Source organism: Tachysurus fulvidraco, chromosome 11 (assembly GCF_022655615.1).
Source record: "Tachysurus fulvidraco isolate hzauxx_2018 chromosome 11, HZAU_PFXX_2.0, whole genome shotgun sequence".
NCBI classification, from domain to species: Eukaryota; Metazoa; Chordata; class Actinopteri; order Siluriformes; family Bagridae; genus Tachysurus; species Tachysurus fulvidraco.
In genome coordinates, this window is record NC_062528.1 from 21,464,246 (window position 1) to 21,481,033 (window position 16,788).

The 16,788-nt window shown below is 43.2% G+C and overlaps 2 protein-coding genes across 5 annotated transcripts in view; both read right to left on the reverse strand.

Moving 5' to 3' along the window:
- The window catches only part of LOC113645130 (tripartite motif-containing protein 16-like), a 664,889-nt gene that overhangs the window by 482,398 nt on the left and 165,703 nt on the right, over nucleotides 1-16,788 (reverse strand). The gene's annotated exons all lie outside the window — the stretch shown is intronic.
- On the reverse strand, nucleotides 830-15,657 carry sap130b (Sin3A-associated protein b). 4 transcript variants are annotated; one of them, XM_047820355.1, is made up of 21 exons: nucleotides 15,509-15,657; nucleotides 14,378-14,472; nucleotides 13,522-13,694; nucleotides 13,262-13,423; nucleotides 13,060-13,177; nucleotides 11,958-12,079; nucleotides 11,585-11,709; nucleotides 11,339-11,486; nucleotides 11,156-11,246; nucleotides 10,877-10,975; nucleotides 9,879-10,023; nucleotides 9,641-9,759; nucleotides 9,240-9,485; nucleotides 8,964-9,138; nucleotides 8,268-8,366; nucleotides 7,778-8,106; nucleotides 7,411-7,632; nucleotides 6,687-6,812; nucleotides 6,474-6,577; nucleotides 5,858-5,971; nucleotides 830-4,509 (listed from the first exon to the last, which is right to left on the reverse strand). In XM_047820355.1, exons 2-21 carry the CDS (start codon nucleotides 14,454-14,456, stop codon nucleotides 4,348-4,350), a joined length of 2,958 nt encoding a protein of 985 aa, XP_047676311.1. In that variant the 5' UTR covers nucleotides 14,457-14,472; nucleotides 15,509-15,657; the 3' UTR covers nucleotides 830-4,347. The 4 variants fall into 4 exon arrangements, with proteins under 4 accessions (XP_047676311.1, XP_047676312.1, XP_027006339.2 ...); XM_047820356.1 differs by having other exon boundaries at nucleotides 7,411-7,581; nucleotides 9,222-9,485; XM_027150538.2 differs by having other exon boundaries at nucleotides 9,222-9,485.

Below are 16,788 nucleotides of genomic sequence, written 5' to 3' on the forward strand. Positions count from 1 at the left end.
TTACAGCACATCTTCGGTAGTGCGGTCGGATTTCACGTGATTAACCGACCTATTGTGTTTATGTTATTGTTTCCATATCAACAACTCATACAGGAGGGTGCCGAGGTGGCGTCTTCTGTAAGGAGAGGCTTAACAGGTATGGAATGAGTCTCCAGTGTCAGGAGTCTCCGGTGTTTTTGCGTTAATATTTTTAAATAAGGAAAAAGAAAACAGGCTTAGTGGTTAGCATGTTCGCCTCACACCTCCAGGGTTGGGGGTTCGATTCCCGCCTCTGCCTTGTGTGTGTGGAGTTTGCATGTTCTCCCCGTGCCTCGGGGGTTTCCTCCCCCGGTCCAAAGACATGCATGTTAGGTTGATTGGCATCTCTGGAAAATTGTCCGTAGTGTGTGAGTGTGTGTGTGAGTGGATGAGAGTGTGTGTGTGCCCTGTGATGGGTTGGCACTCCGTCCAGGGTGTATCCTGCCTCGATGCCCGATGACGCCTGAGATAGGCACAGGCTCCCCGTGACATAACTGACAGCAGGAATAAGGGAAATAAATCACTTCAGGACATGAGTTTTTTTTATTCCATAAATGTTTGACACTTTGACCTTGTTGGTCACTTTGTAGATGTTCAGTACAGTGTGTTAATGAGCTTGTAGCCTTCAGCAGGTTCAGCTGCTCCTGCTGACTGGAGGCGTATCGAGGTACGGCGTCTGGCAGACGGCCTCCGCTGAATGACATCCCTGATGCTATAAGAAACAGAGCAGGAGAGCCGAGCGATACGCGGCACTGAGGAACGAATTTAAGAATAAATTAATTACCAATAAAAAGTACTTAAGACAACAACACAAGCTTGTCAGTTTATTATAGAATGCAAAAAACAACAACAAACAAACAAAAAAAAACAATCACATTTTTAAAGCAAATGTCTGTAACCGTATGGACGTGAACACACTCACATGCACCGTTCAATACACTCACACACTCCTTATTTCCTCATCATAAAACTCATATCGATATTTGGGCATGATTAGAATAGAGATTAGCTAAGGCAGAAAACGCGTTGTTCTGTCGACAGTATCTCCTTTAAGGAGAAGGTTCGTGAGTGAGCACAGTGAAAGTGAGGACGTAACGACAGTGACGAGGCACACAGGAAGATAACCCTGCTTTTTCACGCAATGCATTGTGGGAAAAAATACTGCACAGGCCCAGGTTCAAATAGTGCTTCATACACTGTAGCTTTAAAACCTGATCTCTATGTACAACGTCTGTGTGTGTGTGTGTGTGTGTGTGTGTGTGTGTGTGTGTGTGTGTGTGTGTGTTTAAAAGAACGGACGTCTCAGGGCATGTTTCTTGGGCATCATTACATATATTATACATATTTCCAATGCACAGCTATATAATGCAGAAACTAAATGAACAACTGAACAATAAACAGTAGCTCAAGTCTTTCCTGATTATTATTATTATTATTATTATTATTATTATTATTATTTTGTTGTTGTATGAATCATGGCTACACATCTTCAGCACTTTGACTTCGGAGTTTTACATCCAGGACATTTTTCCCCTTGTGTTCTTACAGACGCTGTTTATAGAGATCAGGTTTGTAGGATCATTGACGCAGATGTTTAAAGCTGGAAGTCTAGCGAGCGTTTTTTTACCGCGCTCCAGAAGGCATGTGCCGACGACCGGCTTCAACGAGGCGTGATCGCGATACACAGCGACATCGCAGACGCTCTGATATCTTCTCGGAGTCCCTTCGTCATTTTCAAGGAGCAAGCTCGCCAAAATGCAGACAGCTGACCTTCAGACTTCAGAGGATCGTAAAGATCGGTGCTTTGAGGAAACGGCGAACAGAACCGTCTTTAAACTGAATTGGAAATAAATCTCGATGTTGTAAAGGCGTTAGAATTTCCTGCTCGGTATCGGCACACGCCTTCATTTATCGCTCGCATCATTTATTCCTACGGCGGGTCACAGAAAACACAAGACGCCCGGACAGGGGATTAAATCACGGCACTTTTGTGCCTTGATTCTCACAGTGTATGTCCTAAACAAGAGAACTTTACATTAAGAAAAGAACGTCGCATAGATTGGCTGTCGTGCAAGGAAGCGATGTTAACGAGGACCGGGAAATAACAGACGTTCTGTGGACTGCTTGCGTTTTGTTTCTGTCTCGTCTGGAGGACCAGATGCTTAAAAAGTGTATAACACGACCGTGGAATTAACAACAACATACGACTAATGATTCGAAGTAGGTACGTCGTTAACGGAGCCCCGCCCCCTTACGTTCTGCTGTGCGCGATGGGACAGGACAGTGTATTAATATCCCTGTAGGGTATGAAGAGTGACTCTGTGACTCTAGACACAGTGCAGCTGATTTGAAGCTTGTCTATAAAGTAGAACCATTTCTTTCTGCTATGACGATACGATAAATAGAATATTGATATATTGATAATTTACACAACATGACACTATCGATTTGTTTGTTTTTTTTTTGGTTTTTTTTTTGAGAGCATCGTCAATGCTTCCGTGTCGCCGAGCGAGCGACTCGGTTGTTATCGGCACGTACGAGTGGCTGGATGGATTCGTAAATCTATTTCTGTATTAAATATATGCGTTAACTTTATTACAGAAACAGCCAAAAATATAAAAGAGAAAAGAAATACACACAATGTCCCACTTCATCCAAATGAAATCGACTGATAGGGTGGACAAATCCGCAGCCTGGGAGGTCATATCTAAGCCGTCTCATTCCAATGATCTGATCTTTTTGGTATTTGAAGTCAATACCAACTTGTCTGGACATTATTGCATCATCTGTTCCTGTTAAACCAACTCTGTTATTAGAGGAACAAATGATGTAATTATCTCCACACAAGTAGCTACTGACTTTACAAAATACAACTTTATTAATAGATACACTATATGGCTATAAGTATGTGCACCCCTGACCGTCGCATGCATACGGGTCGTTCTAAAAACCGTTGGAAGCACACAAGCGTATGTAAGAACATCTCTGTTCACTGAAGCATTAAAGCTTCACATCACTAAAAACTAAACTCTTTCCATCATGACAATGTCTCTGTGCACAAAGCAGCTCTGTGAAGGCATGAAGGTGTGGAGATGAAGGTTGGACTTAAGAACTCTAGTGTCCTTCAGAGCCCCGACTCTGACTCAACCCCACTGGAAAAAACTGGAACTGGAGTCTCCTCAACGTCCCGACATCAGAGTCTGATCTCACCGATGCTCTTGTAACTGAACGATCACTAAGTGCCTATCTCAGGCGTCATCGGGCATTGAGGCAGGATACACCCTGGACGGAGTGCCAACCCATCACAGGGCACACACACACTCTCATTCACTCACACACACTCACACACTACAGACAATTTTCCAGAGATGCCAATCAACCTACCATGCATGTCTTTGGACCGGGGGAGGAAACCGGAGTACCCGGAGGAAACCCCCGAGGCATGGGGAGAACATGCAAACTCCACACACACAAGGCGGAGGTGGGAATCGAACCCCCGACCCTGGATTTTTGAGGCGAATGTGCTAACCACTAAGCCACCGTGCACCCCGTAACCACAACAATTAACTTGTTAACTTAGACACGGTGCTTTAGCCTGGACGTCTACACTGTGTGACTGAAGCACGACAGAGCGTCCACTTTCCTGGCGAGTTCGTGATTTGTCCACCCTTGAATGACTTTGTTAAAGTTACCAACAGATAAAGGAAGCTTATATAGATCACACACACCCGGCTTCGGGGAGGTGAGTCCCAAACAGACCGAGAGAACATCTAAAAAAAAAATAAATGCAGAGGAAAACATCGAAGCCAAATGACTCTTTTTTTCACCTGGTTTTCTAGCAGCGGTCTAAAAGGTAGGAGTTTGGGGATAAAGGGAACATTGTGTTGCTAATATTTCTTTTAATTAGACCATAAATAATAACTGTTCTTTTTAATATGGAACTTTTAATAGTGTAGGATTATTATGACACGTATAGTATATTTTCAAAATGTCTTCAAGTATCTTCCTATAATAGTTTTTATTTTTTATTTTTACTGAATAATAGTTTAATGAGACTAAATAATTATGGATGTATTTTTCAGCGTCCTTAGTGACTCCGCCCCTAGTGTAGGTATATTGCAGTGTAACTCAGATTGTCCCTCGTGTGTGCGTTCTGTAGTGGAGGTAAGGCTTTTATACTGCAAATATTAATGCTAACTCTGTCCAGCTCCGTCAAGCTTCTCCCGGTTTTAACACGTTCCTGTGGGATTATTGTGGTGAATCTGTTCGTCCTTCACCTCCAACACCGGGCCGGATGTGTGTGTGTGTGTGTGTGTGTGTGATGCTGCGTCATGCTCTGTCTTTGCGTTTATGGAGCTTGTGGAGCTTCTTGGTGTTGCTGTTCTTGTTAAGGAGTTTGAGGACTCGCTCTCTGTGGTCCAGCACTTTCATCATGGCCTCGCGAGCCTCCGTGATCTGATCCATCACCAGCTTACAGCGCTGCATGTTACCCTGCAGAGAAACGATCACAACTCTCACTATGTGTCCAGCAGGTTAACACATCTCCGTGTTGGTTGTCACACCTGGTTGCCATGGTTTCTCAGCAGGACCTGACTAGTGATACACAGACATCTTGAAAATCATCTTACTGTCTGGTTAAAAATTGCAAGTAGAAAGTCTTATAAAACCAGGACACCACTTAAAGGTGGGGTCTCCGATATTTGAGAAATGCTTCAGAAAACAAACGTGTAGCCAATGAGCAGAAAGGGGCGTGTCTTGTCAATATGGGCGGAGAGAGTGTTCAGTGCGCATGTGTGACATTAGCAGAAAGCGGTTTTAACATTGACACGGAGGATAAAAACAAAGAAAGAAAGAGAAGAAAGACTTACGATAAGGACAAGAAGTAGGACGTGTTAATATAGGATCAGCTTTCCAGCGCTGGAGAGAACTGAAGGAGCAGGAAGTTGGCCACATATTCACAGGTTGGAGTTTCCCGAGTCAATAACTCCTGAGCTAAACGCTGTTACTACACAAAACGCGGTTGTAGCTGCCTCTCTACATTACTACATTAGAAAAGAGGTGTTATTTGCGTAGTAACGTGAATATGCGCACTGAACTCTCTCTCCACCCATATTGACAAGACATGCCCCTTTCTGCTCATTGGCTACACGTTTGTTTTGATTTTTGTTTTGTTTGGTGGCCGAACACAGTTTTCTGAAGCAGTTCTCAAATATCGGAGACCCCACCTTTAATGTTCATATTGATGCCAGATGAGTTGGTTTAAACTTAACAGGAACGACAAAGTCTGGTTATAGACCAGTTTGGGTGGCTCTGTGCCCAGGGCTGTCAGGAGAGGAACCTGATGAGTTGTAGCTCATCCTTTTAAAGGTTTGATGCTTTGTGCTTTCTGAGATATTTTTCTGCTCACCTCAGATGTAAAGAGTAATACGAGTTACTGTATATTCCTTCTTCAGCAATCCTATCCTTCCTTCTCCTCTGATCTCTATAATCAATAAAGCAGAACTGAACTGTGTCTCTATCGACGCTTTAAGGTTTTTGAATCATTCTGTGTAAACCCTAGAGGCTGTTGTGTGTGTAAACTCTTCTGATAAACCAATCACCATGCCACAGTTAGTCACAGAGATCAGACTTGCTCTTCAGTCTGATGTTTGATATGAACATGAACCAAAGCTCTGGACCTACATCTGCATTGTGCTGCTGCCACATGATTGGCGCAGCGACACTTAAAGTGCTCAGTCTGTGATTGGCTGGTGTCACTGGTGTGATTGATATCAGCTGAAATAGGCTTCGAGCCTGATAGGATGGATTTAATAAACAGGTTGTGTTTTTTCTTGGTCACCTGTATGAGCTCGCTGATGCGGTGCAGATCGTCGTCTGCTGACGCTTTTTTCTTGGGGGCGATTCCCTCCTGCAGACTCGTCAAACGGCTGTAGACGTCGTGCTCCAGATTCGTCTAGACGACAGACAAAAACAAAACACGGCAAGGGTCTCAACACACGGGTTAAGGACAGAAGAGCAGAATAACAAACACGCACCGGTTCGTTTGGAGTGAAGACGCCAAATCACACTAATAAAATACTGATTAATGACTAATGGTCGTTCACTCATTCTCTACCGCTTATCCGAACTTCTCGGGTCACGGGGAGCCTGTGCCTATCTCAGGTGTCATCGGGCATCGAGGCAGGATACACCCTGGACGGAGTGCCGACCCATCACAGGGCACACACACTCAAAGAAAAGAGAAATTTGTCTGCTTTCACCCACACAGTAATGATAATACCTTTGGGATAACTAACCAACACAGCTCTCTCTAGACTAGACATTTCACTATAAATAATTACGGATGAAATAAAGATGTTGGGTTATTGAAATATTCTCATATTCTCTCCCTAAACAAATCAGTCACTTTGTCCTCCGTTATTGTTTTACTTTTGGCCCAAACTCCAGTTTCTTACCAGCTGCACCAGCTGAGCTGCACACAGATGGATCTTCCAGCCTTGAGCTCGACACACGACCCCTTTCTGATTGGCCACGTCCTGAAGATTTCCTTTTTTATCCTCTGAGCAACAACAAAAACAAAAAAAAAACAGTTGTTTTTTTAAACGACACTTATAACGTGTTATAACTGCTAGTTATATCAGCAGCGTGTATCTGCGGTGTGGTCTGACCTTTGACCCGGACTTCGCTGTATCTCTGGAAATGATGATAAGCAGCTTTCCAGGGGTTCCGGTAATGGCGCAGGAGAGTGACCGGAGGACGGATTCGGACGGGAACGTACCGCACGCCCTCCTCGTCTACACACACACACGAGATAAATGTCACAACACCACGAAATATCTTTAATCGTTTTCCATAACACACAGAAGCTTGTTTGTTCCCGTTTTAACGTAACAAAAATGTTCCATAGCATTAAATGTTTGAATGAGTTAAATAAATAAATAAATAAATAAACAAACAAACAAACAAACAGAATTGTGTGTTGTTTCTGAATAAATTATAAGTGACGTGACATACGGCTAAGTGCATCCAAAGTGCACACACACAGCAGTGAACACACACACACACACAGCAGTGAACACACACACACACCGTGAACACACACCCGGAGCAGTGGGCAGCCATTTATGCTGCGGCACCCGGGGGCAGTTGGGGGGTTCGGTGCCTTGCTCAAGGGCACCTCAGTCGTGGCCGGCCTGAGACTCGAACCCACAACCTTAAGGTTAGGAGTCAGACTCTCTAACTATTAGGCCACGACTTTAGAGGTGAAATAAAACACTTGGGGATGTGATGTTACAGGAAAATGCTAACTTCGGGGTTGTTTACATGAAATTCTTGTTGCTTTATTACAGACATGTGAATCTATCTGTGTGTTTTTGCTGGTTGCCGACTGACCGATGTACTCTTTAGGAGGCGATTTGCGTTTCTCCAGACGGTGACTGACGGGTTTGGCTGGAGGTTTTTCCTCGTCTGTGCTGTTGGTCTCCATCATCTCGCTCTCCTCGGTGGAGATGACGTGCTGCTGCTTCCGGGGCTTTTTTCTGGGTGAAGCTCCAGGCGTGAGATCTGCAGATGGCACCGACAGGGTGGGATTGACGCTAGGTGGCGCTGGAGCCACTGATGAAGAACAAGGGCAGTAGGAATAGCAGGTCATGCTGGGAATGCAGCTGGAGTTCCCATAATAAGTTCTAAAAGTTCTCAGCAGCATTTATTATAATTAACATTATTATTATTATTATTATTATTATTTCACCCATGCTACCTGGTTTTGAGGTGTCCATGGGCACCGCCTCCTGCTTAACTTCTGGAAAGTTTGAGCTAACTGCACAAGCTGCGGTACTACTGGCTGCTGGGTGAGAAGGCGGAGCCACTACATTGGCCATCGAAGGGATGGGTGGAGTCACTGCCATGGCAGCAGGGACGGGCTGAGAAGGTGGTGTGACTGACGTGAGGAGGGCGGAGACGGGCTGAGCGGGGATTTGAGAAGGAGGCGGGGCTACGATCTGCTCTCCGCTTTGTCCTGAAATAGCGTCCACTGCGGCACTGACAGGAGGAGCCAATCCCATGAGCACCTCGGATTTGGGTTTTACTCTAACACACAAGAGGAGACACACGGATTTGAGGATATATATATATAGAAAGCAATCAACGAGTAGAGAGAAAACAAAGAAACAAAAAAAAACACTGAAACATGAAAGTAAATGAATGTGGATTTGAACGTGAGAGGGAGGTGGGGGTGAGATGTACAGTACCCAGAGGGTCGTGGTGATCCTGCAGCGCTCCTCAGACCTCCATCCATCCTGACAGAGTCACAGAGCTGAGTTACCATCAGATTCTTCCTCACAGCGGTGCTACACACACACACACACACACACACACACACACACACACAAACACAGTATGAAAGGTGTGAAAGGTAGCGGGTTCAAGGTGATGGTACTTTCACACCTGACACTCGTATGTCGGTGTTAAAACCACAAAGATGAAGACACGTCATTTTTACGAGGTCTTTAAGGCGGCTTAAAGATCATATACATGTTTCACAATGACCTGGTGAGCTACAAATGACCTGAAGTTTGTTTCTCAAACACATCTTTACACTCCTACTCCTGGTAAACGCGTCATGGCGTGTGTCAAAACTTCACGATGCTTTACGCTCGGCTCTCATTTCATTATATAGGTAAAAATTTTACAATGCAAAACAAAAAAAACGTATAGATTGTGTGATACATTAATATGTGTATAATATTAGTAATAAAAATAAATATTGATTTGTTTTAATAAATTGTTAACAGCTATTAAAAAAAAAAGGAAGTATGTAAAACCTATATAAAAATAAATAAATAAATAACTACAAACTACACTTTAATGTTGTGTTTATTTATTTTATTCCTGTTTGTGTTGTCGTGTGTAAGCTGACGTCTACAGTACGTGGATTTGAGACTCACCCATCGATGGTGGGTTTTTTGCGGAGGATGCTGGGTCGAGGAGACGAAACCAGTGTTGGCGTACCTGATCCACCTCCCTGTGAGTGTGCCTGAGTTACCGTGGCAACAGGCTGATTGGAGTTAAAGGTGCTGTTGATGGCGTTGGCGACCAGAGCTGAGCCGTCAGCCAGCACCACTGAGGACACAAAAGATATTTCACGGTAAGACGGGTACGATAAGCGGACAGGTCTCGTCTGATATCCGTGCCCGACTTCTAACCTGAAGTCTTGGCCTCACTTGGGTTTTGTTGGGGGTTGATGGGAGCAGCCTGGATGCTCTGCGGTGTAATGGGGGTGTTGGGGTGAAGACCCTGAGCGGCAATGGCTGCATTTTGGCCTCCTTGTGCCGCCACGGCCGCTGGCTGCATGTTCTGAGTGTTGATTTGCGTGATGCGGTCCACCGTCATCAGCTGCATGGAGTTTAGATGGACGGCGGAGGCCATGCCCATGCCGGGCTGAGCAGCAGAGGGTGCCTGAGCCGTCACTGTAACACACACACGTGTCTTATGAACACCTGAGGGATTACGAGCGGCGTCTACTAAACAATTTTAAAACACACATCCGTTCCTCTGAAAACGTTTCTGCCATGGCGTGAAAAAAAAAAGGGGGGCGTGGCCTCTGATTGAAGATGCGTGTTACCTGGAAACGGGCGCATGTTCGACACGGAGCTGGTGATGGGTGTGTAGGTGTGTGTCAGAGGGTAAGAAGCTGATTGGTAGGCTGGCAGAAAGTACTGAAACTGCATAGGAACAGACTGCCTGTGGAAACACACACCCACACACACACACACACACACACACACACAGTAACTACACACAGTAACTACACACACAATATTAGCACCTGGAAGGCCCCATCTAGGGTTCTGAGTGCGTACCTGGCATCGCTGCGGTTCTCCATAGCAGCAGCAGGATTAGGAGACGCGCGATGGGCTGAGATGGGGATGAGGTTCCCTCTTTCTCCACTAAACTCAGACTGGATGCGAGGAGAGGTGTGTGTGATCGGCTGGGGCACCACCTTCGCTACAGCACAGGGAATATAACCACAGCGTTACAGCTGTATAACTACATCCTTTTATTTGTATTGTTATTAACATACACTCTCTCTCTGAAACACACACTCTCTCTGACACACACACACACACACTCTCTCCAACACACACACACACACACTCTCTCCGACACACACACACTCTCTCTCTGACACACACACTCACTCTCTCTCTGACACACACACTCACTCTCTCTCTGACACACACTCACTCTCTCTCTGACACACACACTCACTCTCTCTCTGACACACACACTCACTCTCTCTCTGACACACACACTCACTCTCTCTCTGACACACACACACACTCTCTCTCTGACACACACACACACTCTCTCTCTGACACACACACTCACTCTCTCTCTGACACACACACTCACTCTCTGACACACACACTCACTCTCTGACACACACACACACACACTCACACACACTCTCTCTCTGAGACACACACACTCACACTCTCTCTCTGAGACACACACACTCACACTCTCTCTCTGAGACACACACACTCTCTCTCTCTCTCTCTCTCTGACACACACACACACACACTCTCTGACACAAACACACACACACTCTCTCTCTCTCTCTCTCTCTCTCACACACACACACACACTCAGGCATTAGAGCTGTATGATAACGATATTGTATAATTTGTATTGTTATTAACACAAAAAAAAAATCCATGATCAATGACACAGATTCAGATGATAATCGATGCTCCGTAAGTTAAGAGACTGAAGTAAATAAATAAGGAAGAGAGAAAGGAAAAGTAGTGAATGCTTGTGAACGTGATAGCAGATAAACATCTGGGAGACGTCTTACCCACGGGGATGGTGGAGGTGGTCGCTGCAGTGGCGTGAGTGGAATGAGAGGCCACGGTCACGGTTACGATGTTACTGTTGGATACCTGCGTCACAGAGCCTGCAACATGCAGTGGGAAGAGACGAGAGGAAAGAAAAGAAGCCAATAAAAACAGGGAACAGTTTGGAGAGAGAAACAGAAAGGAAGAAAGACACATGAAGTCACATTAACACTATGTGCGTGATGACTGGGGGTTGTAACGTGACCGTGTCTGATGTTGTGCTTTCAGGCTTCTTGTACCTGTAGTTGTTGTTGAAGGAACCGTGTTGGTGGCCAGGATTGGGGCGACGGTTGCCGCAGCGACAGGCGTCACGGTGCTAAAGATCGATTTCTGAACAACGAGGTGTAGATGTTTATTTTTTTTTATTTAATGTTACATTTAAAGTGAAAAGAAGACGTTTTGTATTTACGGAAAAAAAATACCTGCGCCATGGAGTGAGCCATGAGTGGCTTCTGAGTGCCGATAGCTGGGTGGGATGGAAGCGTGATGCGTGGGTTCGTGTCCCGGGTGTGAGGAACCCGCTGGATGTTCAGGGTAGCAGCAGGAGGGTGGAGGGTGATAGCTGAGCGCCTGATTAAGATAAAAAAGACGGTAATTAAACACAAATCCTGAGATGAGTGCAGGTGAAGGTGTAAAGGTGTGAACTGTGGAGTTATTCGTGCTCTTACCCGTGCACTAATTCCCCTGTGTGAGCCGTCACCGTGCTGATAACGGGAGACTGAGGCCTGGTGGCTGCCACCGGAGCCATGACTGTGGGTAAGACCGCTGTGGACGTGGTGGCTATCGGACGTGACTGTAAGACAGACACAGACCAGTCAAACACAGTCGCACGGTTAGAGACAGATAATCAACACTAGGGTGGAGTTACTGTGACCACCCTGAAGCTGCGGCTTTACCACAGACGACGATCCTTCCGAACATTCTCATTGAATAAATATCTCCGTACGGCAAACTGTTTTTGATCGACTATTGGTAAGGAAAGACAGCAGACGGATGCACTAACTCTTAACACACTGGCCAGATGCGAATGTGAGGAGACACCTGAATGGGCTGATGGATGATGTGTTGCACCGTCGGCTGTCCCGCTGCGGTATTCGGTCCTGACGCCGGTCTCAACACGGTCGCTCCCTTTGAACTGGACATCACAGCAGCGGCTGCAGCTCCTTCAGTTGACACCAACACATACACAGGGTTAATAAAGTGCAGGAAGAAATATTCTTACACGTCTACATGCTAAAGCTGGCACCTCCATCACATATAATAATAATATCATCGTATCTATTTCCTACAGAATGTGGAAAATTCCTTCTTAGTTTCTTTCCTCCTTACTTACTTTAGTGAGTTTGGTATTAAATATACTGTTTTATAGACACGATTGATTCTGACTGGTCAGAAGTTGTTGATTAGTTTATTATGGGGCTTTTTACACTTGGTTACTTCCTGCATTTTCTGTGATCAGTTAGCTACCCGATGGTAAAAAGACCAGGTCTAAATGCCCTCTGAAACGTTTTCGAGACGGATATAAATCCGATCGCTCAAACCCCTTCAGGAGGTGGTCTGGGACGCGTTTCAGATGAAACTGGACAGGTGTAAATGCATGTGGTTGTTCAAGCCACATACGTCAGCGCTATACTCCTCCCAAACGGAATTACGTCACTCGCAGGTGACTCATGAGTCGTGCGTTGCCAGAAACAAATAAATGTAAACTCTGTTTTTTGTAACATAACCGCCGTAACAAGTTTTTTCTTCTTCTTTTTGATTGCGTTCTGAAAACCGCACACACCAAAGCGTGTTCCATTTCAATTACCCCGGAAATGAGGTCAAATATATTAGCAATTTGAGCGAGAGCAGAAAGATCGGATCGTTATCCGATTCGCTGAGACGCTTTTATGTGGCCTGATGTAAATGGAACAGTTTTAACAAATCAGATAGTTATCGGATCAGAGACAACACATGAAGTGACCAGGTGTAAAAAGGCCCAATAACAGCAGCTCTGGGGGTTTTTTTTGCGCTCGTTATAATACACTATTAGTTTCATATAATAATAATAATAATAATAATAAATGCAGATTTACTAACAAATACAAAACAAGCAGCTTTATAGAGTTTTATTGTATGTCTTGATGATGTTTCTCCTACTGACCTCTAGGTAAATGTGAGGGAAACTGATGTTGCGGCGTGGCCGAGGAGCCGATCAGTGCCGGAGTCCCACCGTGGATAATCTGCAGCCTGGTGATGCGGTTCAGATTCCCAGTGTGACCCTAGCGTAGTATTAGATTATACACTATGAGGCATACGGAATGAGCCTTACGTCTGTATCGTGCATGAATAAAAGACCTCTTCACCTGCTGTCCGCTGATGGTGGCCACTGGGATCCCAGGTGCCTGCGGCATGGCGCTCTCCATGGTGACTGTGATGTGCCCGGGCACTTTGTGGGGCAGGGTGAGATGCCCCTGAGCTGGAGCTGGGGCAATTATACGGCTAGGTATAGGAGTCTTCAGTGCAGTCTAAAAGCAAGAAAAAGAAGAAACCACGGATATAAAAGAAGGGCAGAAAACGATGGTAACCTCACGTTAACAGTGTGATGGTGATGTACTACCTGTACCTTGTTTGGTCCTTCGGTGAAGGTGACAGGGATGTGCTGAGGAAGTAACGGAGAGGCAGAGGACGTCGGGCCGTACGGTCGCACCACCACCGGCTCCTGCTTTTCATCTCTGAGGGGAGCGGCGGCGCTGGAGGAAGAAGCGAGACCAGAGTCACGCCCACTGTCCTCATGACCTGAATAAATTCAGCAAAACTCAGACAGTCACCAATGCAGGAATTGCAGATTTAATATGGAAATAGTTATTATATATTAAAAGTAAAGTAATAATGCAAAAGAAATTACTGGATAAAATATGGTACTTAACTACATAATACATTCAATATAATAAGTAATCTGTAGACACGTATCTCTCCATTAATTTATTACTTTATTAATCAAATAATGATAGTAGATGAGCTACAAATATATATATTGGTGTGTGGTGTGTGTGTTTGTGTAGGTATGTATGTATATGTGTGTGTAGCTATGTGTGTGGTGTGTGTGTGGTGTGTGTGTGTGGTTTGGTGTGTGTTTGTATATAAATATATAGATATATGTGATGGTGTGTGTGTGTGTGTGTGTGTGTGTGTGTGTGTGTGTGTGTGTGTGTATGTATGTATGTGTGTGTATCAGTTTAACTGACCCGTGGTGGTCTTGGTTTGGACCCCTGGTGTGTGTGTGTGTGTGTGTGTGTGTGTGTATGTGTATGTGTATGTGTGTGTCAGTTTAACTGACCTGTGGTGGTCTTGGTTTGGACCCCTGGTGTGTGTGTGTGTATGTGTGTATCAGTTTAACTGACCCGTGGTGGTCTTGGTTTGGACCCCTGGTGTGTGTGTGTGTGTGTGTGTATGTGTATGTGTGTGTCAGTTTAACTGACCTGTGGTGGTCTTGGTTTGGACCCCTGGTGTGTGTGCAGGGTTCAGTCCTGTTCTCTGATACTGCTGTGAACTCATCATCTACTGCTCTCACGTCCTGAACGTCACAAACACACAAAACACTTCTGGAGTAAACATAAAAAAACATTAATAATGTTCAAAATAATCTGCTTTCTGTAGCAGAAATCAAATCCATGCAAGTCTACGTGCAGATAAAGAATAAAGCACAGGTCATTTTTAAGTGCAAAAAACAGGTCTATAGAAGTTTGATCTATAACATGAACCTGTTATTAGTTGTATATAATTATAATTAAACTGTACAGTTACTGTGGAGAGACAACGACACACTCCTCAGCCCTAATACTGTAGAGCACATGAAGATTTATGAAACATCTCAAAATAAATTAAAAAAAAAAAACAAGATTTGATGAGAAGAACTACATCTTAAAACAACAACAACAACAACAACAACAATAATAAGAAGTACTACTACTACTACTACTAATAATAATAATATAAATAATTATGATAATAATAGTAAGAATGATAATAATAACAATAAATAATAATAATAATGAGACTACTACTACTAATAATAATAATAATAATGATAATAATGAGACTACTAATAATAATAATAATAAAAATAATAATAAAATAATGATGATAATAATAGTAAGAATGATAATAAAAATAATAAAACTAATAATAATAAAAAACAATAATAATAATAATAATAATAAGAAGAAGAAGAAGAAGAAGAAGGTTTCTGCCTAAATATTTAAAACCAAAAAATAATCTAAGTTAAATGTAATAAACTGCAAATAGTTATATAGAACAGAGAACAAATCAGTGAATAGTTTATTCTTACAAACTACAAGCTATAATCGTGTGCTATTTTGTAACAAAAACGTGTTTCTGCGTTTAAAAGACAAATAAAAACAAGCACTTTGAATTCTAATGCTAATCCATCGAAGTTAGCAAACATGCTAACATGCTAACCTGACAGGATTGTCCTAGCTTAGACAGCTAACTAGTGAAGTCGGATTGTTTTACATGGCGGATTTAATGAGACAAAACGCGCCGTTTGCGATCAGAGCGCTTAGTTTTGTGTGTGTGGATGTTTTCGGTACCTTAAAGCACATAGAAATTCTCTCCATCCGTTTCCGTGTCTCTGAACTGCCGGTAAAACTGACCCGTGACAGAGCGACTGAACGCTGCAGCAAAAAGCGGCATCTACTTCCGGTTACAGATTTCAAAATAAAAGTGACGGTCATGTCAACAAACAGGAAAAATGTAGAATGTAGAACAGTGAAGAACAATGTGAAGAAAAATGAATCCTGATGTTCATATTATAAATAATGTCCTGTTGTAAGGCTACACTTTATCTTGTAAGAAAATAAGAATAAAAACCTTTTCTAACATACATTAACACACAAAATCAAGTTCTGTGTAGAGAAACTCTCTCTCTCTCTCTCTCTCTCTCTCTCTCTCTCTCTCTCTCTCTCTCTCTCTATCTTTCATTCTTTCTCCTACTCTCGCTTTTTCTTTCTCTCTCTCTCTCTCTCTCTCTCTCACTTTTTCTTTCTTTCTTTCTTTCTTTCTTTCTTTCTTTCTTTCTTTCTTTCTTTCTTTCTCCTACTCTCTCTCTCTTTCTTTCCTTTCTTCTTTCTTTCTTTCTCCCCCTACTTTCTCTCTCTCTCTCTTTCTCTCTCTCTCTTTCTTTCTTTTTCCTACTCTTTGTAGGAAATGTGAAGCTTTTCTACAGCTGTCCTCAGTGTAGAGAGACTTTCACTCCAAGGCCTGTTCACAAAAGTTTTTCTGTGTGAGAAATACGATGTGTGGCGAGAGAGCGTGAGAAAAGACCCAAATGCATGACTGTCACTCTCAATGCGTGACACTTGGCAGCCCTGCAGAAATAAGAAGTAAGCAGGAACAAGACTGCAGAAAATTTTCAGAAAATTTCACTTTGCAATTGTCCACATTTTCATTAAGAAGAAACTTTATTTTTTACTTACAACTTTAAATATTATGTTAATCCTCCAAAAAATATATTTTCCAACCTCAGGCACAAAATCCTTAATAATATTATCAATTTTATTCTGGCAAGGGAGTCTTTTTTTTACCACCCCGTCACGGACAATATGTATGCCATAAGAGTAGTAAAACAAGAAATATATTTTTAAAATCTAATGTTTTCCTAATAGTAAAATGTCCCTTTTTTGGAAACCATCAATAGAAAGTCTGTAATTTAATTTAAATAATTATTCTTAGTTTTTTAATCTTGAAATATGAATTTGACATTTCAATGGCCTCATTGTTTGTACTTAAAAAACGAATACACTTAAAAATACAAATAATGACATCAAGATCAATTTAGCAGACAAACAAAGTACAAATCTTACATCTGTGG

Coding starts and splice junctions, on each gene's coding strand:
- sap130b (XM_027150538.2), bottom strand. CDS start 14,456: ATGATGAGTTCACAGCAGTATCAGAGAACAGGACTGAACCCTGCACAC. Junction 6,578..6,686: donor CAGCGAAGTCCGGGTCAAAG/GTCAGACCACAC, acceptor GTTGTTGCTCAG/AGGATAAAAAAGGAAATCTT. Junction 5,972..6,473: donor CAGCTCAGCTGGTGCAGCTG/GTAAGAAACTGG, acceptor TCTGTCGTCTAG/ACGAATCTGGAGCACGACGT.